Source organism: Kwoniella mangroviensis, chromosome 3 (genome assembly GCF_000507465.2).
Source record: "Kwoniella mangroviensis CBS 8507 chromosome 3, whole genome shotgun sequence".
Taxonomy (NCBI): Eukaryota; Fungi; Basidiomycota; class Tremellomycetes; order Tremellales; family Cryptococcaceae; genus Kwoniella; species Kwoniella mangrovensis.
In genome coordinates this window covers 1,965,535-1,989,713 of record NC_088829.1, presented here as the reverse complement: position 1 = coordinate 1,989,713, position 24,179 = coordinate 1,965,535, and the positions used below count along the sequence as shown (strand labels likewise).

At 44.6% G+C, this 24,179-nt stretch overlaps 8 protein-coding genes across 8 annotated transcripts; 3 read left to right on the top strand and 5 right to left on the bottom strand.

Annotated features, from left to right (window-relative positions):
* Nucleotides 1-898: 898 nt before the first annotated feature.
* Nucleotides 899-1,250, top strand: I203_108569 (uncharacterized protein; the record flags this gene model as incomplete). The annotated part of the gene is made up of 2 exons (XM_065518421.1): nucleotides 899-938; nucleotides 1,036-1,250. 2 exons carry the CDS (start codon nucleotides 899-901, stop codon nucleotides 1,248-1,250), a joined length of 255 nt encoding a protein of 84 aa, XP_065372786.1.
* Nucleotides 1,251-1,649: 399 nt separating this feature from the next.
* On the bottom strand, nucleotides 1,650-2,758 carry I203_108568 (uncharacterized protein; the record flags this gene model as incomplete). Its single annotated transcript, XM_019151262.1, has 5 exons — nucleotides 1,650-1,802; nucleotides 1,882-1,948; nucleotides 2,068-2,315; nucleotides 2,441-2,514; nucleotides 2,620-2,758. 5 exons carry the CDS (start codon nucleotides 2,756-2,758, stop codon nucleotides 1,650-1,652), a joined length of 681 nt encoding a protein of 226 aa, XP_018999434.1.
* A 2,334-nt stretch (nucleotides 2,759-5,092) lies between these two features.
* I203_108567 (uncharacterized protein) lies at nucleotides 5,093-6,239 on the bottom strand (the record flags this gene model as incomplete). Its single annotated transcript, XM_019151263.1, has 3 exons — nucleotides 5,093-5,401; nucleotides 5,489-5,991; nucleotides 6,110-6,239. 3 exons carry the CDS (start codon nucleotides 6,237-6,239, stop codon nucleotides 5,093-5,095), a joined length of 942 nt encoding a protein of 313 aa, XP_018999435.1.
* A 621-nt stretch (nucleotides 6,240-6,860) lies between these two features.
* Nucleotides 6,861-8,087, bottom strand: I203_108566 (uncharacterized protein; the record flags this gene model as incomplete). Its single annotated transcript, XM_019151264.1, has 2 exons — nucleotides 6,861-7,847; nucleotides 7,932-8,087. 2 exons carry the CDS (start codon nucleotides 8,085-8,087, stop codon nucleotides 6,861-6,863), a joined length of 1,143 nt encoding a protein of 380 aa, XP_018999436.1.
* Nucleotides 8,088-9,270: 1,183 nt separating this feature from the next.
* Nucleotides 9,271-13,030, bottom strand: I203_108565 (uncharacterized protein; the record flags this gene model as incomplete). Its single annotated transcript, XM_065518420.1, has 11 exons — nucleotides 9,271-9,566; nucleotides 9,648-9,816; nucleotides 9,888-10,120; nucleotides 10,178-10,981; nucleotides 11,050-11,132; nucleotides 11,198-11,432; nucleotides 11,524-11,605; nucleotides 11,678-11,884; nucleotides 11,937-12,050; nucleotides 12,111-12,197; nucleotides 12,260-13,030. 11 exons carry the CDS (start codon nucleotides 13,028-13,030, stop codon nucleotides 9,271-9,273), a joined length of 3,081 nt encoding a protein of 1,026 aa, XP_065372785.1.
* A 4,088-nt stretch (nucleotides 13,031-17,118) lies between these two features.
* I203_108564 (glutaredoxin) lies at nucleotides 17,119-18,930 on the top strand (the record flags this gene model as incomplete). Its single annotated transcript, XM_019151266.1, has 3 exons — nucleotides 17,119-18,045; nucleotides 18,110-18,200; nucleotides 18,272-18,930. 3 exons carry the CDS (start codon nucleotides 17,119-17,121, stop codon nucleotides 18,928-18,930), a joined length of 1,677 nt encoding a protein of 558 aa, XP_018999438.1.
* A 388-nt stretch (nucleotides 18,931-19,318) lies between these two features.
* Nucleotides 19,319-20,751, bottom strand: I203_108563 (uncharacterized protein; the record flags this gene model as incomplete). The annotated part of the gene is made up of 8 exons (XM_019151267.2): nucleotides 19,319-19,468; nucleotides 19,537-19,628; nucleotides 19,702-19,803; nucleotides 19,859-19,899; nucleotides 19,964-20,059; nucleotides 20,158-20,240; nucleotides 20,314-20,379; nucleotides 20,446-20,751. 8 exons carry the CDS (start codon nucleotides 20,749-20,751, stop codon nucleotides 19,319-19,321), a joined length of 936 nt encoding a protein of 311 aa, XP_018999439.2.
* Nucleotides 20,752-21,194: 443 nt separating this feature from the next.
* I203_108562 (uncharacterized protein) lies at nucleotides 21,195-23,999 on the top strand (the record flags this gene model as incomplete). The annotated part of the gene is made up of 6 exons (XM_019151268.1): nucleotides 21,195-21,506; nucleotides 21,676-22,371; nucleotides 22,440-22,693; nucleotides 22,765-23,212; nucleotides 23,286-23,436; nucleotides 23,515-23,999. 6 exons carry the CDS (start codon nucleotides 21,195-21,197, stop codon nucleotides 23,997-23,999), a joined length of 2,346 nt encoding a protein of 781 aa, XP_018999440.1.
* Nucleotides 24,000-24,179: the final 180 nt, after the last annotated feature.

Below are 24,179 nucleotides of genomic sequence, written 5' to 3'. Positions count from 1 at the left end.
CCTCAGGTACTCAGCTCATCACCAAGATCAACTCAACAATCACTGCATCTTTTCGAATCTAGAAGGCCCAGTGAATCAGCTTTCCTGCAATGGTAGGTGAGCGTTTCAAGGTCACACCTCTTCTTTCGCTCATATTGAATCAAATGATCGAACCGTAGGGCCTCTGTGTCTCTCATCCACACCATCATCGAACTGTCGTCATCGACCCACTTGCCCCACCCATGTTTGTTGCGCCCATCGCGCCCATCGGGATGCGACGACGACCCGTGGTTGTAACGCACGTACATCACGGAGGACGAAGGGGTTTCCACGGTCACCCCGGAATGGGTAGGCAAGGGTATGGAGGGTATGGTGGGTATGGTGGTTATGGTGGTGGTAGAAGACGTTGAGAAAGACTTGACGCAGTTAAAGGAGGTACACATCAACAATTAAAGAAGCATTCTTGAAGATGCAAATGCAGATCAGATGGAAAAGTATCGAGGTACTGTTTATTCGAAACCAACGAGGTACAGTATTTGGAAATGTTGTATGGATATACTCACCTTGTGCTGTCGAGCTGGTTTTCTGTGATGACGAGACCTACCGGACCATAAAGTACTGATGTCATACTTCCATGTCGGGAGGGAACATGCTGTGAAAGGATGGACATCCCACAACGCAAGTCGTCGGCAGGTCTTCGAAAAGCAGGCTCGAACTTGAAGGGAGCCCCGTCATCGTCATTTAATGACCCTTCTCTCGATGATGCTGGACAAACAGTGTCTCAAGGCTGAACCAGTCGCCCTGACTCGACGCTAGTTGTCGAATATTCCAAAGTAAATTTGAACAAGACATAACATCAGCTAAATACTGAATCACCTGAACCTCCCTGTCAGTCACGTCAATTATCACATCGTACACCATGGCAAGTCTACAATACCTCTCCCTCGGAGATGAAATCTGTTCCGTACCCCTCAGCTGACCTTTCAGTGTAGGGTGCATGTCATTCCTCTCGAGCTCATCCTAGTCCTGCTAAGTCCCATCATCGTTATCCGACAGCTTACGCTCGTCCTTCATACGCATATTCCGCCACTCGACCATCCGTAGTAGTCGTAGACCAACCTCCGGTGACAATCAACAGTGTACCTCGTAGACGGAGGACAGGTAAAGTAGTGGTGAAAGCTGTTGAATGTACACCTTCGGGAAGGACTACTACGAGGACTTATGTAGAGTACGGGAGGAAGTCGAAATCGAAGGCGAAGTATAGGAGATAGACAATTAAACGGAGCATAGTCAGTCAGGGCTGAATCGCTGAATTAGTAGAAATACAGTCTCAGGTGTTAGAGGGAATGTGGTCTATCAGTATGAAATCAATCTACCAACTTATACATGGATTAACTTTCCGATTGATAGTGTGCTAACGAAAAATTCTAATACGCAATGCTCGTGCATCCTGCGAATTCTCCTCTGACCTAAAGCGACTTACGAGTAGGCTAATGAGAACAATTTGAACTATATAACAAACAAAATGAAACCAACAAGATATGAAAAAGATAAGCAATGAAGAAGAAGAAACCTTTGAGCGATCAGGGGAAGATCAGGGGAACATATACTACAAGAAGAAAAACTCCAGTCCAAAGTCCAGATTTACGATTCATATCACAAGGATTCTTCTAAGCGATATGTTGCACTTCAGGTTTTGACCCGTTACCCGATATTTGTCTATCGATCTGATTTGCATTCTTGTGCTCGTACGGTTGTCCAGAGTTGACATGTTGAGCAGAAGGTTTTTCAACTTGATAAGCTCTATATGCGAAAAAGAGCGACTAGAACCCCCATGACTAGATGTCAGCTCATTCCCCTTTGCTACTTGTGCAAAGCTCCGACGGGAATGAATTTACTCACAGCTAAAGCGAATGGGATAACTGGCCATGGCGAAGCGACCATGAACTTGACGTAATTATTCGCCCAGCTAATAGTAAAACCATCATGTTAGCCATTCGCTGATCACAGTGCGCTCTTACGATACCGACTCTTGAATATGAGAATAAAACGTGAAATGAAGCGGGGAGGAAAGTATTAGAGACTCACTAATCAAGATGTGTACCCTGTGCTTGCGCCTGAGCTCTGATAACAGACTCGGGTAACTTGGTACTACCTATGAACGCTTCCACCGAAGTGGTCCCGTGTCTCCCTAGGTAGGTCACTGCGATACCTGACGATATAAGCAGGAGGGTGTTGAGAGCTAGCATTAATGGGGAGAGGAAGAAGATTCGTCGAATGAATTTGGTCATTGGGACTAAACGGAGGGAATGGATGAACAGAATCAAAGTGCCAACCTATAAAATCAACAATGAAGGAAATATCATAAGCAGGTACTCTGGTCTGACACGGACTACCGATCGCTTTCTGCTAAAAGCTCTACAAGGGTAGATAGAAGATAGATAATGGAATGCGGACTCACAGCGATCCCTCCTGCTCCTACGGACAAAGCGAATCCAGCAGCCGTCAAATCGTTAGTAGCGAGGATCAACGTGACTACGAATACCAAATCAATCATCAGCAGCTATACTATACTGCCTTATACATACCTCTGACGATCCTATCTCATATCGATGGCCGATCAAGCAGAAACCAACTTACTACCTCGTGAAGCAGCTGCTCTAGATTGTTCACCGACATTGGCGTTCCTCCGATGTAAGGAATTACCGCATGCTGCCAGACAGACAGTCGAGAGTATGCAGGTGATCAGGTAGATCAACGAATCGATACCTGCTCGCATGATGATTGACCGGTATAATGATGTATAGTTAGTTCTTCTTGAAGGAGTTATACGACGAGTGTTTTTTTCTACAGTATTTCAGCGGGAGTAGTGAAGAAAGCAGGATGTACTGTTTTAGTGGGGAATGATTGGTATATATATGATACGATCTATCCCCGATTTATCAGGTTGATGTCTTACATCGATTCACTTCTGGGAATACCAAGCCATGGCATATGGTGCTAATCAAGTTCCGGATCATACGACAACCGAGAAGAAGCAAGTCATGCACGGTAACGTTAGATTGCTTCCTTTCGACCTCTCCTCCAAAGCTGTCGAGCTATAAAATATCAGTGAAAACGAACACGATATCAGCTGATGAGGTGAAGAAAACCAATGAATGAAAATAGACTCTTGTTCTCTCGTACAACTCTGAAATATCCAGTACGAGTAAGTTAGTACAGTTCACTCGAGGAGTCTCGCGCCCGCCACTGAAGTAAGAAAGTCTCAGATCGAAAAGATGGAGTCACCAGACCTCACTATTTTTCACTTTGCGGGAACAAGGCTGCTAGTTGTAATATTCATCAAAAGCCGGTTATATCGGGAACCAACAGCTGAGGTGAGATGAGAATGCCAAGAAGCACATGTATGTTTTTTCGAATATAAGATTAGTCATTCCCATCTCATCCCATTCAAATGGTAGGCGTCTGACTCGTGATCAAGGTGACAACCAGATGCAGGTGATAAACCGGCTTTCGGAGTTATCCGGCAAGTCCATCTTTTCATTTCTTCCATTCTCGTGAGTTGTAAGTTATATCACACACGGGCTTTCGTACGGTACCTAGAGAAGGTGTCCAGTACGATAATGACTGGGAGACGTTGTTGAAGGAGGAGTACGACGTGAGAGGAGTGAGATTTTACGTTCATACGCTGGGACTGAGACTGGTCTGAGGAATTATCATACTTGCTTCACCGACTTCTTGACTTTCTTCGAGATTGTACATTCTTCCGGCCATCTCCAGCATCTGTCCTTGAAGAGCGGTCAGTTCCGACTATGATTGGTTCGAAGAATCTTCGAAACCCTTGATACTCGCTAGTAAGGATGTTACTATGGATTCACAGGATGATCGTCAGCTAACGAAAAACCTTGGGGCCGACGGAGTAAAGTGCAGGAGCTTACCTTGTTCATCTCTCTTCCAATCTCGCTCGAATAGTTGATCAATCATTTCTCTTTGACTCTTCAATTGGGATCTAAACTCTAGACGAGTGACGATAGTGTATGTACTGATCAGTCTCCCGTGCCACTTTACAAGAAAGACGCAGAAACATATACATTCACTCACCTTCCATGTCTTCCGTTTACCGTTCATCGCAAGCTCATCCTCATCTATGAATTTGGTGACTTTTGCCATCGTCTTCTCTCTTTCATGCTCCATACTAAAGCATCTCTCCCATTCCACTTCTTCCATGTTCCCCCTCAGAACAGGAACAGGCGGTGACTCGAAATGGTCATCTAAGGCATTGGATGGACGGTCTGAAAGGTTGCAAGGCGATTTGGATAAAAAGGTATGATACGTGGGTTTCAAGCTCCATCAATCGATTATCCAATGATGATACTGTTCAAATGTACCAGGTTCAAATAGGTCAACAAACACTGTCAATTCTTGTTGTGTGGTAAGTGGATCTTGGCAAGCTCACCCTTATCTCTGATAATTTGATGATTTTTATCCACCTTCTTCTCCAGAATTGCCTATTTCTACAGACCGTCATCCTGCTGCTCTTTCCCTTTTACTCCAAACATTGGTTTGATAATCTCAGTACCATTGACATTCTCGTCAGCTTTATACTTAATATTCTCAATGTAGCACGGATCCTCGACTGGGTGAATCCATCGTAAGGGATGTAAAGTAAAGAGAGGAGGAAGACCTGGTATCAGGTCTTCGGTCAGGTTCGTTGGTTGTCGTGGATGATGCGAGAGGTCTTCGAGCTCTTGATGGGGTTGATATTTTGATCGATACAAGGTATATTCTGATGGATTCCAAGATCGAAAAAGAATAAGTGTTTATCCGTCTACTGATTCTTCTGGTTGTATATGCACGTACGCGACACACATGGGTTTCAAGGGAAGTGGGGGGAAAGTAGAACATCGTTCAACCTGACCATCGACTAACATTCACGTACGCACAGCATAGAAGGAATTCGTCGATCTCAGTCGCTGTGACCACATCCTATACATGAGGGTATATATTTACAGAACATAAATACATGATGTACATACTTACACATGCAAGCCCGAAATCAATCACGACATTCTTCAAAAGTCCACATAGTTTACCTATCGATTCCATTACTCATCTACAATACCTCTACTACAACGATATTCTCTTTCTCTTCACTCGTCATACCGGATGACCCAGCCTTCGGTCCCGCTCGACCACTTACTTTCCTCTTCTTACCAATCCTAGATACTGGATTTGGCAATTTACCTCCAGATGTCGACCCGGTGGACTTCTGATTGGCGAATGACGAAGTCGGATCGAAACCTCTGATTTCAGTGTCCATCATACTTTTGAGGAAGCTTTCGGGGACAGGGTGTTCCAGAAGTTCAGAAGGCATATCGAACGTGTTCAGCCAGTGGAGGAAGTCGATATCGGGAGGCGTATGCTTGAATCACAAGTTCAGGTATAGTTAGCTTTTTCATTCTCCATGTACTTCAAATAGCGGGCTTCTCACACAAGAGCAATGGCATACTTCATGATCTTCTTCCTCCTCTTGAAAATTGACATCAGCACCGTTCAGCTTGAGCGCTCTGTACTTCTCCATTGTCTCCTTGGTGAGTTGCTTGATACTATCCAGGGTTAACTTCTCTCTTTTTGGCACATATTGACATTTCACTACTCCATCATCCTTTTCCTTTTTCGATCTCTTGACAACAAGATGTTTTTGGTATTTATCGTCCAATTCTTCGAGTTTCCTGATCACTTTACTGTCTTTGTTCTTACTTCTCAAATCAGTCAATCTCTTCTCAACTCTTTGGATCTCATCGACCAGGTCTTCAAGGTGTATATCGTATTCGTGGATCCATTCTTTGATGATCACGTTGGTGGGATATGGTTTGAAGTGTATCTTCGGTGGGGGAGAGATTAGAGGTAAGGTGTAAAGGGAGACTTTACGTTTGATAGTGGTAGGTAAAGAGACGAAGAGGATTTCCGAAATACGCATGAGGTTTTGCTGGTGGACTCGGAGGAAGGTTGCTAGAAGGAAGAGGGGAAAAAATCAACTTCAAGACAACCAGAAGGAAGGAAGATCGTAGACCGTTCGGGAAGAATTTCATTGTTGATGGGAGAGGAATGTAAGTCCGATGTCACTCACATTGATACTCTCTAGCCAAGAGCATGACACAGAGGTCATATGCGTTGGCATTGGGAAAATTACAAGCACAAGACTGGTCGAGGGTGACGATGATCTCGTTGAGGAGGGTATAGGGAAGAAGTTTAGTCATTTCAGGCAGATGTCAGTGTTAAACGAGAAAACGAGTAAGTGAGAACTGAGATGTATTGGGATGGATCGACAGAAGAGATGCGAGAAAGAAGAGAACGAAGAGAAAGAACAAAGAGATGAGTATCGATATTCAATCTTTATATATCTGATTTATTTCTTTCCTTATGATCAGTCTAGTAATCTAGTGATCTAATCGGTGTAAGGTATGATCGATGGTACCTAGCTTGAAAGGTCCTTTGAAGGTCCTGCAAGACGCACAGATCACCTTCCTCATCAGCATCAGCGAGGAAGATTATAATGTTGAGGTACAGTACTTGGTCAGTGCAAGCAAGCTCGAAATATGTTCAAAAAGGTATGCATTCCGCCCTATCGCTGACGCTGACGAAGTCCAACTCAAGAGCTACAGAGATGAGTTGAGAATCAGCAATTGACTGTGTTCGAACTTTGACGTATCTCGGATAGGGTTTTCCCTTCTTCCTTTTGATATCATGTTAATGTATGATGAACGTTATTTTGATGGTACCTCGTTGAGGGATCCTTTGGACGTACTGGACTAAGTACATTTATTCAAACTGAGGAAAAACGTTATGCATCACGACATCGTTTTCGTCTTTCTTCTCAGTCATCCAGCAATCTTAGAGACATTGTAAACTTGCCCTTCATATACCACCTTCTGCTTTCCGAGGCAAATAGCTCGTCTAACAAGTACATCTAACCCTTTGACCAACTTGATCTTGCCATTTCGTCTGATCATCAGTGCCGACTTGCGTGTGGCTCTTGCTCTCTTTGACCTCTTTCGGCGGGTCGGTGGTGCACTTGTATCGCTGTGAGATCTTCTTCGCTGCGAGTCCGGAGTGGCAGAAGCCAGATTCAAAGGTAAAGCACTGGCGACAAAACCACTTGATTCTTCAATTTCATCTACTGCATGACCATTCCCGTGAGGTCGCGGGAAGGGCGAGACTGAGCATCGTGAGGGTTGTCGGGACGAGAGGGGGATAATGGGAATCACCACTTCAGTGACAGAGAGATCCGTGGGGAGTGAAGCGGCCGAAATACCTGGTGAAAGATCTGAATATGGAGTATCGTTTCTTCCCACCTGCTCGGGTGGCATCTCGTCACGGGAAGTATCTGAGTCTGAGCAAGTTGGTACCTTGGAAGAAGCGCTAGAAACAGAAGATGGCGAAAGACTTGTTGATATAGACGAAGAACGTCTAACAGTCAGATGATCCATCGAAGTTTTCGCTTCCATCAAATCCTCATACATCTTGGGTACTGAGGATTGTCTCTTGGCAGATCGGAAGATGGATTCCAAGGAATGGTCTGAGTACTTCTTGAGGAGTCCGATGAGGTCAGAGTTTTCCATAGGCAGCTGAGGGATATACGTGGCAGGCAGTTCGGCGCATTGGAATAATTGGTACTGAAATTCTAGCTTGTTGATCCACTCCACAAGATCGTACAAACCAACAATCTGCCAATGACTCTTGTAGGTAAACTCGTGAACGGACAATTTGTACTTTGTATCGTCGATCACCACTAAACACCCAGATATCCCTCTGCCGCCACTCCTTGTCAGATCTGAAATTTTATGATGAGTGGCATAGCCCCTGTTCTACCGGCGCAAGCAAATGATATAATTCATTCAGCATCATGACCCACATGATATGGGTATATGTGTCTACAGAGAGGAACTCACTTCCAACTTGGTCCATATCTCTTGGAGGTATAACTGATGTCTTTCTTCCCTGCACTTAGCCAACTGGTTGCTCTTAGAAAAGACGACAAGTTTGTTTATGCCCAAATGGGCTACTTGCTCGACGCTTAAGGCGAAGCCCGTAGCTGATTCCTCCATGACGAGATATATGAATTCCCTGAGATGTACCAAAGGGACAACAGTAGGCGGAAATGAGTGCTGGAAGGCCAGGAAAAGGTAACATCAAGGACTGGAGAGGGGTATACCAAGGCGGTAGCTCAGCCTAACAAAAAAAAAATAAGGTTGAGAGTACTGGATCATATACGGCTGACGACATATACACCTCGCACATCAAACCTCTCCACCGTCATCATCACTGACACAATCATAAGCTTGAAAAGGAAACTCTCAAGCTGTACGTAGCTTTGATCTTGACCATCTGCTCCTATACATACTCCTCTGAAAGAATGACGTTCCGTCGTCGTCAATTTCATCACACAACAATCCTCATCAGTCACAATAATCCTCCGTTCTCTTTGATAACATGTGTACGTGCTAAGCTCACGTAGGGCAACGAACCTTCTCCAATCTCCCATACGTCATTAGTCGCTAATCATGTATCAATCACCTCTGTTCGCAATTGTTCACAAAGGTATAGAGATCATTTTCTGGCACCGTCCGACCCTGTGAATTATGCTCCCAGCATAAAGACCGTTCTGCGCGGCACGCCAAAACGTTGTTCTTATCTCGGGATAAGAATGGCTGGAAGCTTGCGAGGGCTTCTGAAAATGATTCTCGACTCCTCATGCAGGAAACGAACCTATTTGTCAGATGCCGAAGTCCCGAAAGGTTCGACTAGAATTGGAATCGGATTCGCCAGACTCCAATTCGAAAGAATCGATTAGGAGATGTTTCCATTTGAATTGGATCCGGATTAGTGAAGAGGTGTGTACGATAGGTTGGGGACGCCCAGCTTAGCTTTTTGTTACGACATGTCAAACGATAGAAAGGTCTATTGGTGTGGTGTATTACGATCATTAAAAGTACGTACGTGTCCAGGTGTATATATATCAGAGTTGACATTGCTTGAGGGTGGTCGAGTTGGAATCGAGTCGAAAAGCCTCTTCAAGTTTCAGATCCCTCACAGATCCGAACCAAACTTGACATCTTTACCAGTTGCTCGATTTACCTTCTATGTATGAGACATGAGAGTATTGTCGCCCTTTAACATAATATCATACAACATATTATACTTTACCATTTGATTCACTAAATATACTGATATTCTCCAAGCCTTTCGAGATAAACACTAAGTAAGCATTACAATGATATTCCACTTCACCTATGCCCTTCCACTAGCTAACACACCGGCCATCTCCCCATTCTCTTTCTCCAGCTTAACGGTCTTCTCAACCGATGTCTGCATTTTATCCAATAACCACCTCGCCCTATCTCTCACTGCGGAATGTCCACCAAGTCCCAACCAGTTACTTTCCACTCCCAGGGCTTGCGATCCACCTTCTGTGATTATTCCTTTCAATGTATTTAATTCAGTCTCGTACGTCTTGATGTCATTCTCCGCTTTGGCAATTAGAGTAAGATTGTATTCAATTTGGTTGGATGCTTTGAATATTGGGTCTACAATCACACACGAACCGATCAATTAGCTTCCACCACAGACTGTCTGGAAGGATGATTGATTACTGCCGATGTACTTACCATTCACTAACGCCTCAAACGCATATCTGAAAACGGGTTTACCCGGTCTGACTTTCGAAGCTCTTCCATCAACGTACGAAACTGATACCAATTCGTGCTCTTCAAGTGCTTTCAGAGCTTGTTCGTTACCCTTGAACGGGAAGTCTTGGAGTAAGTTGGCATATGAGATCTGTAGTAAGAGTGCTCACAAGTCAGTTTGTTTTGGTGTAAAGCCATAATAAGGTCCGAAAGAGCACTCACCTCTCCTTTACTCGCCAGCTCCTTTACCACTTTCCAAGCCTGTGACCTATTCCACGGTAGACTCTTGGCATCCTCCGAATCATCTCCGAACGCCGTCTTTCTCAACTCGATCGTATTCCTTAATATTATATCGTCGACGGCATCTTTGATAGACGTTCCGTTTCGTACTTTATAAACCAGAGTCTCGAGATCTACCATTCTTCCACCAAGTTTCGAAATCTGGGTGGAATCCGCTGTCGAAAGCTCGAATACTCGTCCATTATTCTGACTGTCACCGTTCTGCTGAGTACTTGTGATCGTAGAGGAAGAAGAGGAGATCGATTTCAATTTACTTCGTACATAAGCCAAAGCATTACTTTGATCCGCATCTGCCAATCCAATATTGTTTAGTGGTTTCGATGGCAGGGCTTTGGTCAAAGCTTTTGTAGCTGTCGCACCCTCTGTGACTATGATGACGTGAGCGACTTTGTTTTCTACCAAGCTACCTCCCCATTCAGCTAAGACATTCCATAAATCTCCTTTAGCAGTCTTTTGGGCGAAATTCTTGAGCACAACTATAGGTAGTGATTTGATCTCTTCGGTTTCAGCGTCTAGATCGGCATTGGCCGCTGCTTGAGCTGCTTTTGCAGCAATCTCTTCGGGCGAGGAAGATTTCGGCAATGGAAGGGAAGCCGATGTTGGAGGTACAGCCTCTCCCTTGATAGGAGCGATATCGTCCATCAATGGTGGTGGAGCAGCATCAAGGTCGTTCTCCAAATACGGTTCGTCCCCGACACCCAATTCCGACATCACTCCATTACCGGCAATACAGTCTAATCGTCCATCATGCCATCCACCCCGAGATATCAATCTTCGTTGTCGCTCTCGCTCAATCGCGATAGCAGCATCATCTTTCAAATGCTGAGCTTCCTGCTGGTGTTCTTGCTGAGCATGAGTCGAGACGTCCTTCAAAGCTCCACCAACGATCTCAAGAATTTGTCGCAGTTGCTGATCGACAGGAGTAGAGAAACCGGCTTTTTGACCTATCAGACCTACTGCTGCCAGATCTATAAGACCGCTGACGGATGACATGAACGAGAAGACGGGGTAGTAGCCTGTTCAATGTGAATGAGAACAACTGTCAGTGCGCTCTCTCGATCAAACAGGGTGAATAATCACGTACCTGTCTGATCGGCCAAAGCATCAAGCAAGCCTTTATCGTTCTTAGCTTTTGCGATCTCCGCACAGTCGATGACCATAGCAGGTCTATATGATACACCCGTTCAGCTTCTCCCGATCGACCAAGGATTGAGAAGGTTTGATCGACTCACTTGGCTTGTTGTTTCAGCACTCTACTGACCAGACTGACTTTGCCACTACCTGGTGGTCCAGTAATGGTGATGAATGTATTGGGATATTCTGACAACCATCTTTCGACGTCTTTCTCCGCTTCCACACGATCCTGCCACGCGTCCTTGCCTATAGCTTCTTCTGATTCACCGGTGGACGCAGAAGATCCACTGAGGAAACCAAAGGAGGTAGGGAGGACAAATTTCTGTCGCAACGCTAGGAGTGCGGTCCAATATCAGCATACATACCTTGGAAGGGCATATCTGATCGTATTAAGAATGACCTTTTTCGACCAATCATGACTTACTCTTGATCAACGAGTACTGTTCAATATCCCAGACACCCTCAAGCTTAGATCTGACAAAGAAAGCTCTGATAGGATCGAAGAACTATAATCGTATATATCGTCGTCATCTTTTCATCTTATACAGGAGGCAACGCAATTCGACGAGATGACTCACAGTATAACTCAAAGTACCGATCAAGAAAGCCAAAACGGGTAATGCCAACCTCGGGTGTGCAGATATCCAATCCCTTATAGCGTGAGCTTTGAGTGGTCTTTCGTAGTATATCCTCAGTCTACTCTTCGGTATAGTCGACGTTGATGCAGATCCGGATGATTTGAGGGTGAAGTCCGCTGTATTGGTTGGTGTTGAGAATCCATGTAACTGTAAATTCAGATTTAGCGTTTGAGAAATCTGCATGATATGGAGAGCTCACACAATTGATAGCTATTGCCGCTGGAGATAATCTTGAGTAAGTCACCGTAGCATATCGTAATGAACCAGCTGGGACAGGTGAAGGAGGTTGAATATCTGCGATTCTACCGTACGGCTGCAGAAGAAGAAAGCGTAAGCTTGATATATTAGGGGTGTAGACCATTAGGCAGCTCACTCTGAATAACGTATATAACATCTCCTGAGACACGTCTGGTCCATCGAATTCTACTCTAAGTCTGCCAGCAGGGAATCGGTTCATGTCCTATCAAAGTTCTTATCATTAGCATTCACATGTGTTGATATAGCAAATACGAGCAGACTCACCTCAGTCCACTGTCTACCTTTGACTATCCATACCCTCTCAGCACCTGTACTGACCTCTATACCCTTCTTTTCAACTTCATCGCCTTTCTTCAGTACACCTTGCTCGGAGCCAGTAGAATATAATGAATGTCCAGGGACAGCAGTAGTGTTATTGACAAGATTCAGTTTCTTGTTAGAGTACCAATCTCCTAACCAATTTGGCCATCCACCTAAATTCTTCGCTTTATCATTCAAAACTTCTATGAACAGCTTGCCGGGTGTTACTGTGGTTGGAGAAGAAGGTGTCGTCGTGGAAGTGAGTTGACTTCCTATTATATCCTTTATCTCTCCTTCTACCTCTTCTTTCTTCCGCGACGGAGAAGGTTCTGATGGAGGGATATAAGAGAAATGTAAGAATACACCACCATCTTTCCTAGATACTTCTAAGCTCTCCAACTTGAATTCGTACAGATCTATCTCACGAGTGATATCGTATATTCTCTCCAGCAGACTTTCTTCTCTCAATATTGATGCCCATGTTGGACGTAAGTCCCAGTAAGTGAGTTTCAAAGGTAACACATTTGAGATATAGAATGAAGCTGACTGTCTAGGTTGTGGTGTGTCAGAGGAAGTGGGTGAGATAGGACTGATGGGTGGGATAGTCGAGTTGGCTCGGATGGTGATGGGATATAGCGTCTGACGGGAGAGAAGTGATGGGAAGCGGTTTGGAAGTTGTGTGACGGTCGATGTCCGTATCGATGACCGTAAGGGCAGTGTTCTGGGCCTGATCATTGTGCCCCAGAGCTGAATCACTGCTAATATGGTGATGGGTGTGTATGACTTGATATCAAACTGGGGAAGAAGAAGACGAGAAAAGAGAGTAAATATTGTACTACCGTCGCTGGTAATGTTGACCTTGCAGTCTCGTTGCTAGCCGAACCCATTACGTCATTACGTCAGGATCATACTTCATTCACCATCGTCTCTACGGAATTTGTATCAGGTATCTCTTGTTTCACCTATGTTCACTGTTCTCACCGCGATCCCGAATGACATACAAGCCATCCGGTCAGGACAACAAGACTGATAGCACAGTGTTTTCGATAGGTTTGTGGGTATACGTCAGTGTTTGATATCACTAGCAAAGTATCTCATGAGGCGCGACCGACCGATGCACCGACTTCGAGATTGTCCTTGTTCCCCTCAGTGCGATATCTTCGGTACATCGATCTGCTAAGCAGCATACAAGTCTTTCGATCTTGAGAGGATCCTAACGATAGGTGATTGAGTATATGAATTAGGATATGCAATGGCATCGGTTGCGGTATCACTTTACTGGAAGTAGACGTGGCAGGTTTAGGTGGTAAGGGGTATGTCAATCTCGATGCTGGGATGGTTTCATGCTTGGGCCGATACGGGTGATAGTCATTTCGGCGACGTGCTGGTGAATGATGGAAGGAGGTGTAGATATGTGAATGCTGATGCTGTCGAAAAGAGCTCCGGCCCTGGTGACACGGTATTCGAAAAGAAGGACCGGATGGTTGATACTTGTGACAGGAATGAAGATTACAAGTCAAATAAGCATTCAACCATATAAGAGATTACCTTGGATCTGACCTACCGACTGCCTGTGAAAAGGTTGTACAGTGTGAACATCTTGATGAATGTTTTCCCGGAGAGTACAGCCCAAAGACAGAGCATTCCTTTGAAACATGAATTGCAAATACTGATTGGTTCGATATAGCTGGTCAATCATTTGCTGATATGTCCTTTCTCCGCCTGAGGTCAATTTAGGAGAGTCTGAAACGAGTCGTATGGGTCTCTGAGGGTCATCATTCAAGACATTCGGGGAAGTGCAAATGGAATTCAAGTCGCTTGGTATCTAAATCGAAGAAAGACACAGAGAAAGAGGAAAATGTCGATAAGAAACACGATGCAGTCCCCACCCTCGATTGGTCAGTGATACCTATCAAGAAAACGAAACTGTGTCGGTGCATCCTGGATTATTGACGATTAACTCTTCCATACACTCGATGTTTAAACTACGTAGGATTGCAGTGAGATTGGCGGTGTGGCAAGTACGTATTCCTCCTCACCTGTTTACCATTTCCAGCTGATTACTCGGCACACGCACCATTATCGTGCATGAGAGTAGTATGAAGATGATCTCTGAGCTCATAGCTATCCGCTAGTCGAAAAATCTCGGAATTTCAGTACTGAAACTTCTGAGAAATAGAGACTGTAGAATATCGGTTTTGAGAACACCATAGGCATTTCAAACTTTACTTTGATTAATTGACCCTATACTGTTCTCCGTAATCTCGTTGTATGTCGTTTGCGAATTGGAGAACGCATATGACTTACATGCATCGTAAGTGTATGATCGCCACACTTTTCGAGTAAGGATGAACGTGCAAACATGTATGATCTGATATATGCTCATACATGAGGGTTATCTGATTTAGCTGGTTCATGCTGAAACAAAACGCATCGAGTTAGATCGATATCTGACTGTCTATCATTTACGTATACTGTAGTCACACGAAGCATCTTTGAAACGAACTATACTAGCGCTCTTCTGAACAGCTGAACTTTGTTCAATAGTCTCCATGCCATATCATGATCCTCATCTAGATTATAATTACAACGCGTTTCAGTTAGCGGAATTGTCGTTTTCTGCGAGGTGAAGAAGATGAATTGACTAGACGTGTAATCGACAATCACCGTTATATGGTAGACCCGCATTTTGCTCCTTCACCTAAAGAAGAATTGTGGATTACCATAAGCCAAAAAAGAGAAGGGTTATATACCTCTATAGATGGCTGATGGGTTTATTCGGTACAGTGGTTTTCTTCGTTGCTATTACGTTATCACGATGAGATCGTCGCGAGGAGGTGGACAATGTCCGTTGTTGTTGGTGCGTTCTCTCGTCGATGCTTGATAGCCCGTATGCACCTGGTGCATGGTGTCTCGCAGAGTGAACCTATTTGTGAAGCCGTCGTGCATGGAAGCCGGGAGAGAACTCGCCGAACAGCTCGACACGAGCGGGTCGAGTGGGTGAGGCTATAACAGGAATGAATAGTTTGAGTGCTGTATACCCGAGCCGCCTGGCCAGGCCAAAGGATGCCAATACCAGATGGTTGTATCGACCTTCTATCGTCTGCATCCAAGTCAAAGACCGGAAAAAGAGGCACCAAATTCTCAACACCAAGACCGGACCGGTAATATGGCGTTGGATCAATAAAAGACGGAAGTCTCAGGTTCACACGTTAAATATGGCAAATTATATCTCCGATCCGTAGCCTCCTTTCCACGAGCACGAGGAGCATTAGGCGGGAAACTTTATTTTGCTCTGCTTTGAGACGCGATGTTTTGTTTTTGTTTATGTTTTGGTACACTTGTTCAAGCACACGGACATACTAGTGGACAAAATGTCGGATGCTCATCTACTTGAGTGAAGCATGCAAATTATGGTAGAAGACGCTCACAGTGGTGGACCTGTCCTCAGTGTCTTTTGGTTCACCTCGAACCAACAACCTTATCTTTACCGATTTCATCGTTTGCCTTTCCTTCTTTGCCAGCAAACTTTTCTTTTCAGGTAATAATCGGACAATTTTCACAGTGGTTGTTTTTTCATTTACCGGTGCTCGGACCCTTCCTTGTTATCAACTCTTCGTTCCTGATACTGTAAAAGGAAGAAAGAGCTGAAAAGGTCAATTCTTCAAGACGGTTCTTCCTGGGAGACATATGGTATACAGCGTATATTCTATTGTTTATCGACTAGATTTAGTCATGCTTTGGCGCTGCTGCTTTGATGCTGATGAGAAAATTAGCAGGAATCCGGCTGAGCTTCCGACCAGTAGCAAAAGCAAAGCAATCTTTGTAGCGTTCCGAGCTGTTAGATACTACGATTATCCTGTCCTATCCTATCCTATGAGTCTGCGAAAATCGATCATAACATAAAGCGGGAGATCGACTCCAGGTATCTAGGTGTGTATGTGGTCTAAGATTGCATAATCCATCGCAAGCTAACATTGGCCATAGTGGAATGTGAATAAGTTTTTGGTCGGTTCCTGGATCTTTTGGCGTCTCACGTAATACCCATCAAGTGCTTGTTTATTGTTTACCTCTTGTAGTATGTACAAAAGACAAGACAAGCCAGGAAGATAACTTATTAGGTAGATTTCGTACGTATATAGATATATATCAAAGAATGCTCCTTGTGATCGTCTACATACACATACATACATACTTATTCTATCGCAATTATCATGCTTTTGACCACACTCTTTTAACTCGACTTCGATTCACAAGCTCAAAGCGGTGCAGCAGAACATCAATCATCTCTCGACTGGAAACTGAATAGAAAAGACATCTGCGACCTGGCCGAAACACCCCTTTTCATGTCTCACTTTTTACCCTCAACCCAACGACGCTAGTCTAATCTACTCAACATCTTTCTGCGTCATCATCTGTCACAGACTTTCTTAGCTCTTTCTGCTGACTACGTCTGCAACCTGTCAACCGTAAACCTGCATAGCATTGGATAGCATTGCATGTGCATGTGGATGATATAACGGGTGCCTTCTGTTTACATCGCCGACAGAAAGGATTTTTCCAAGTGTGACCACCACCTGTCTGGTTGATTTCGTTATAAACAACCATAAATAGACTGTATCCTGGAAAGAAAGGAAAGGAGGAAAGGAACAAAGGAACCATCAATAGCCATCATAATCATCACTCGAACCTTCTGCGCTCTGACCCATCCCTTTGACGCCCCGCACTCGCACCGGTCCATCCGACTTTCTCGCTTACAACCAACGCTTGGACCACCACACACACATATACCTGATCGACACATCGCATCCATCTCTATCAATATGAACAGATCAACTTCCTCCTCATCCTCATCCTCGACATCGTCATCGTCATTCGCAGCATTGGGGTTCATAGACTCAACAAATACCTCTAGCTCATCTTCGTCTGCTTCATCAGCTGTGACCGAGAAACTCGCTGCAGGAGCTACAATCTCCTTACCATCTTCATCTTACTCTCATTCACCTCGAAGAGCATTCTCTTTACCTTCCAGAATCAAATTACCTTTCACATCTTCATCCATCACCTCACCTAACATCAACATCGGTTTGAGTTTGGGATCACCTATGATCCCACTTCATTCGCCCGCGCGATCAACCGCCAGGAGGTTCTCGTATAGCATGAAATCCCGTATATCCCATTACTCCCTTCCTCTCATTGTTGGCGGATTGTTCACCTTGGCGTTTTTCATCTTTGTCTCACTGAATGGATCAAGCGAAGTCAGGCGATTCAACTCCTCCAGTCGATTGCAGTTATATGGTCGATCTAGATTTTCAGAAGAGGAACATCAATTGAAAATGGCCCATCCATTACACCGGCCAGATGGAGACCCCGATAATGGAATATCCCTTTTGGTCAATGAAGAGGAACTGATAGCGGAAGATGATTTGTTCTGGGATTCGTACAAGGATCCGGAACCTTTATCATACGAAGAACAAAAAGAACAAGAAGAGATGAAAGCTCGTAAAGCAGATGTACAAAAACAGGATAAACTACAATCGTTACGTGCTCTCATATGGTGGTTGGCTGAAGGAGGTATATTACCGAACGACTGGGAAGTACCTACTAAACAGTACCTGAAGAAAATTGGTGGAAGAGGGATGGAAAGATTATTGGAAGATATTGATTCGGGTGAAGAAGGGGATGAAATCTTTGACAATGGTTGGGCAGAATTTGCTAACAGGAGATACAGAGTCGTCATCTTTTCAAAAGTGATTATTGTGTGAACTCAACGATGTGATGCACGGTTGATGCTGATGATACCAATGGCTCCAGACCCACTGCCCATATTCCAAGAAAGCTAAATCGATCTTTGGCGAATACCACATTTCACCTGCACCATTCATCATTGAACTCGACCAACGATGTGAGTGATTACCTCTGACTCTTAGCATAGTTGTACGAAGGACTTTAACTGATTTGTTGTGGTTGTTTTAGCCGATATGGACAAGATTCAAACTCTCTTGCAGCGAATAACAGGTCGACGAACCGTACCAAACATCTTATTGGATTTCGCTTCTATCGGAGGATCAGACGATGTCACCTTGTTACATTCCGAAGGTGGTTTACAAAGAACTCTCGAAGATATGGAAGTTCTTCCTTTCTCTAGAAGGAGAAAACCTGTTTTCCCACCACCACCCGTTCCTGTACCAATTGTCGAAGAACCTGTCTTACCGATTGAAGAGGCCGTGGCTAAACGAGAAGAAGCACCTGTTGTCGGCAATGATCAACTCAAAAGGGCTCCTTTGGTTTCTGAACAGGAAGAACAAGAAGAGGAAGAACAACCTGAAGAGGAATCGGATTCGGATTCGAATTCGGAATCAGAAACTTTGGTTACTCCTCCTTCGAGTGATACGGAGGAAGAGGATGAAGTCATTGTCAAGGAGGAAGAAGACAAACCTGTCGAACCTAAATTTATCGATTTGATCAGTCGAAACAAAATTAGAGACTTGAATTTACCTCAACAACCGAAGAGGCAGACCAACGGCGAGAGATTCATAAATAAACGTAGGGACGCTCCTGGTGCGGGTACGTTGGGATTGACTTCTAGGGATGACAGAGGTAGCTGGAAGGAAGGCAGTGGTTTGTTGATCTAATTCTGATCCTCGAGTCTTACTCTACTTTACTTTGGGTCTTATTGGTTATTATTGATTTTGGACATTTTTTCGGTTTTTACTCTCTTATATACCACATATTTGTCTATATCTACAATCATATTGTCAAGCAATACACGTCTCACATAATCAATTGCATTTCACTTTCCATATTCAAATGCAATCAATGAGGTGTCGTGCAATACATGCAGATTAGAACATCACATGGTGACTCATTCCATATCCATGATCAGAATCGCACGTACAGTACGCCCACTGATTTGGACTCATGTCGTGATATTAATCTCACTGATGGAGATGGAGATGGAGCAGGGCACGTATCATACATATATATTCATGTCCATCTACGATACTGTATCGGAGATACATCCTACCACCTCCTACCACCACCTCTTAACATCCTTAGGAGCCCGCCTCTCCTCATTGCCAAAGCAGCGAGTAGCCCGTAGGTGATGCCTCCCAGATGACCCGCAGAGTCGGTGCCGGAATTGGGTCGGAATAACGCTCCGTAGAAATCCCACTATTGACAAAAACAGTAAACGAGGTTAGCTGTGAAGTCGTCCTCGTCATGTAAAGGGGACAGCTTACAGCGAATATACCACTGATAGCGACCCAGACTGGCATGGGGATGACAAAGAACATCAATACAGTAGATTGAGGAAACATAGCTCCGTAGAATGCTATATCAGGATGACATAGATTAATCAGCTGGGAGGTAGATTGTGATTAAGTGATAGAAGGTGAACAACCCACACAAACAAGCGTATATAGCACCTGATGCACCTTCACTGCCCATCCACCTATCTCTTTTCAATCGATGGTAAGTTAATGAGGTGAGGGAGGAGAATATACCGGCTAAAAGGGAAATAATGAGTTATGCGCATCCGACTTGAAGAACGAGCCAACTCACCTCCGAGATATAAACCTAGGAACGCTGATGAACCCATGAGACTGCGAACCAAATATATCAGTTTGCACTCATAGAAGGACGGTGAGATGATAAGCCGATTCTTACCCAGCTGCTGCCGGAGCCAGGAAATATAGACCCAGACAGTTGACGAAGATGTGCGATCCCGACATATGGGAGAAAGCGGAAGTGACGAGAGTCCATCTGCATCATAGAATCAGAACAGTCAGCATCCAGCCTTGTTTGGTAAAGATGTCCAAGACCGACATAACGGATGTTTTCTCCAAAGTAAACAAACTTACATCCTTCCGGAAAACACATTCACTTCATTCAATATGAAATTCTTTTGCAGGAAGAAGAACAAAGTCGGATCTCTGAATCGTTGCTGCGTTGAGGAGCACTGGGTCAGCTGTACCCTGGACTGCCGACTGAGTCCTTTCGACGAGTGAGAAGCTCACTGCACTTGATATAGCATATTGCCATAACAGAAATACACCGCCGTTCAATCCTATCAGTCCGTATATCTATGATGCAAGTAGAGGTCATAAGCACAATTTATTATGAAGAATTCGACTTTGAAGGCAGCTCACAAGTGTCATAGTAGGTATCCTATCTATCCTACTTCTCAACCTAGAGAACCAACCACCCCCTCCACCTCCACCATACCCACCGCCGTACCCGCCAATACCACCTTTAGGGAAGTAGCTCGATCGTATCAAATCCCTAGCGGTTGAGTTGAAGGATCGTTTTAGAAAAGGAGATGTACTCTGAAGTAGGGATATTCGGGGAGTGAAGAATCCCGCCTGACGAGAGGAAGAGGCAAAGTGGAGGGAACGGAAGGAGATGGGTTGGGAATGGTTATGAAGCGGAAATTGACGCATTCGACCAAGGTTCATGGTGGTCCTTAAAGACATCGTGTGAATCCTTTTGAGGTGGATCGGAGTGTGCGGAAGAGTTGGGTGATTCTTGAAGGAGTTGACGATGAGGAATATGAGGAATGTTGTTGGACAAGCAAAAGACAATGAGACAGGTAATCGATCGTTTTGCACCCAGAAAGTGAAAAAGTGATGACGTAGAGAGTTGACCACGTGGACCAAAGATTTTTTCTGAATTTTGTTGACAATCCAGTTTGCAGTTGCAGATAGACGTTGAACTAGGCTATAGATACCATCATGTTCATAGAACAAATCTACATAAACCTCAATACGATAGAGCATATGCAAGCACAACACAGAGACTGATAGAGGAGGCCTTGACGATTCGATTGAAATATCCTCATACGAGGTCCAGCTCTCGTACCAGCCGTTAATCATTTGCCACCTCCCATCGCTCCTTCATCATGTCATTCCCTAAAGTATATACCGTCAACGGTCCATCATCCACCTCATCCACCTCCTTACCATCATGGGTAGCAGTCAAGACAAAAGCCAAGGGAGGAAAGAAGCGTACGAAAACTCAACATACCACGAGCGATCTGGAATTAATACAAGATTTCACTTTCCCCGGTTCGGCAATCAGGATCAAGACGACTGAAGATGGTCAACATGCTATTGCGACGGGTACCTATAAGCCGATGATCAAAGTTTGGGATCTGGAGAATCTGACGGTGAAGTTTGAGAGGGTCACAGATGCTGAGAATGTCGATTTTGTGGTGAGTAACTCGTAATTCCTTCTGGTCAAATTGTCTGAGTGTGATTGTCGATTCACATCTGTCGGGCTTTCAATGAGATCTCGTCCTGAGATCTGAACGGGTAGCACCAGAAGCTTTGTCTATTTCATGGCGTGATTGGGACTTCGGCTAATTCTCGTTACATCCACAGATCCTCTCATCAGATTGGACCAAAACCCTTCATCTTCAACGAGATCGATCTCTCTCCCTTCACACTCAAGGAGGACTCCATCATTCCGTCCGACTACCGATCTACGGGCGATCTTTAGCATACTACTCACCCTCGGCAGACGCTATAATAGGATGTACAGGAACGGATGTCTATCGATTCAGCCTCGAGGAAGGAAGATACATGAGTCCTATAACCGTTGCTCGAAATTGGGGAGCGGACAGTAGACAGGATGAAGTTGAGGGTGTGAATGTTGTTGATGTCAATCCAAGACATGGCTTATGGTCCTTCGGTCTGGATGGAGGAGGAGGTGTAATTGAATTTTGGGATCCAAGATCAAGAAATGCCTTAACTAGGTTATCACTCCCTTCTACCACCTTATTACCACTTCAGAATTTTGATTCCTCCCTTTCACTCATCGCTCAACCGATACAGAAATTATCCATAACCGCTTTACAATCTCATCCGACGGATGGCCTATCTCTAGCGGTAGGTACTTCCACTGGACATACGCTGTTATACGATTTACGAAGTCCCACGCCGTTCGCCATCAAAGATCAAGGATATGGAGAATCAATTAGGAAAGTTGATTGGTTAGTCGGTGGTGGATCACAAGAGGATTCAGGTAGAGTGATCAGTGCGGATAGTAAAGTCATCAAAGTATGGGATAAATCGGATGTAAGTGCTACTATCCGAATTGAATTGGGCTTAGTAGCCACGGTCTGACTTTGGTTGGGGTTGTATAGCCATCTAACAATCATTTGTCACTCCATCCTCCATCATCTCTCGTCGATTTACATCCAGTGCCTCAATCAGGTTTATTGATGGTAGCATGTGATTCGCCTCAATTATCCTCTTACTACATACCTGAGATCGGTCCTGCACCTAAATGGGCGAGCTTCCTGGACAGCGTCACAGAAGAGATGGCAGAAGATTACAGTGGATTGGGTAAGAGTGCTTATCAAGATTTCAAATTTGTCGATCGAGCAGAATTGGATACGTGAGTGCGAATACTTGTTCTCTCACCAGGTAAATTATGTATACTGATACCTTGCCTTGTTGCCCTTTTAGTCTCGGTCTCACTCATCTTATCGGTACACCAGCTCTCAAACCCTACATGCATGGATACTTCCTATCACTCAAATTGTACACCACAGCTCGACTCATTGCCAACCCTCAATCATACGCTGAATATAGGGATAAGGTCGTGAACGAGAAATTGAGGGCTAAGCAGGAATCTAGAATTAGAGCGAGGAAAGATCAACCTAAAGTCAATAAAGCTTTGGCTGAACGTATTAGAAAAGCGGAAGAGAGGGATAAACTGTTGGAGAAGAAGAAGAAACAGAAGAATGGTGATGCCGCTCCGGAAGACGAAGAGGCCGAAGAGGAAGAAGGAGAAATACATGGAGGATTATTGGCTGATCCTAGATTCAAAGAGATCTTTGAGAATCCAGAATTTGAAGTGGATGAGGAGAGTAGAGAGTTCGCGTTGCTCAACCCTGCCACTGCTAATAACAATGTGAGTACATTTATCTGTCGAGTTTATGTCGAATCGGAATAGCTGGTCGGACATTGACGTTCCACTTGTACAGGCTAAGAGGAAGACGGCAGTGGAAGAAGAGGAAGATGAGAGTGACAGGTCTTCTTCTGGATTGGAAGATGAAGATGAAGATGAGTCGGAAGAAGAGGAAGATGAAGGGACCGATCAGGGACAGAGCGATAGTGAGGAAAGTGATGATGGTGGTGAGTCAATGCTCTACTGGTATATCAATCGATCTTATGTTGGGAAATTGACCAATTTTTCGTATTTTGGTATCTCAGATCTCCTCCAGTATGATCCTCGTCGACTCAAACCTACCGACGCTAAACGGGTCTTACCTGCTATCCGATCTCAACCCAAATTGGTGGTCGGCTCTTCATCATCCTCATCTTCATCGAGGCAACAACCAACATTCGGTCAGCGACTCAAGACATCCAACCAATCTTCAAGAAGTGGTAAAGGCCTTGGAGAAGATCCATCGGTATTGGCAATGCGCAAATCCGCTGATGGAGGTATGGAAATGTCTTTCATACCTTCTTCGAAACCCTCTCGATCTAATGGACCAGATGGTGAAGATGATGAGCAAGATGAATATTCAGGTGGGACAAGAAGGAAGGATAGGAAAGTTGAAAGATTCGGTGCTGGGATGGAGAAAGGACAACTGGATGATGATGATGAAGGTCAGGAGGGTGAAGGAAGGAGTGGGAGAACCAAGAGGAGACATCCTGGGAGGAGCGCTAGTAAGAACGCGTTCAGGAAGAGGTAGTGTCGGAAGTGCAGGGGGTCTGGTAATGAGTGTCGGTATTCACATGGTATGCAGTGCATTCTTGACGATGAATATGTTGAGTGGGATGGTTCATGTCCATGGTCCTCTCGACTGTTTGCGTTTGTTATTCGGGTTAGATGGATATCAGTCAGAGACCCAGTGCATCGAAACAGATTGCTC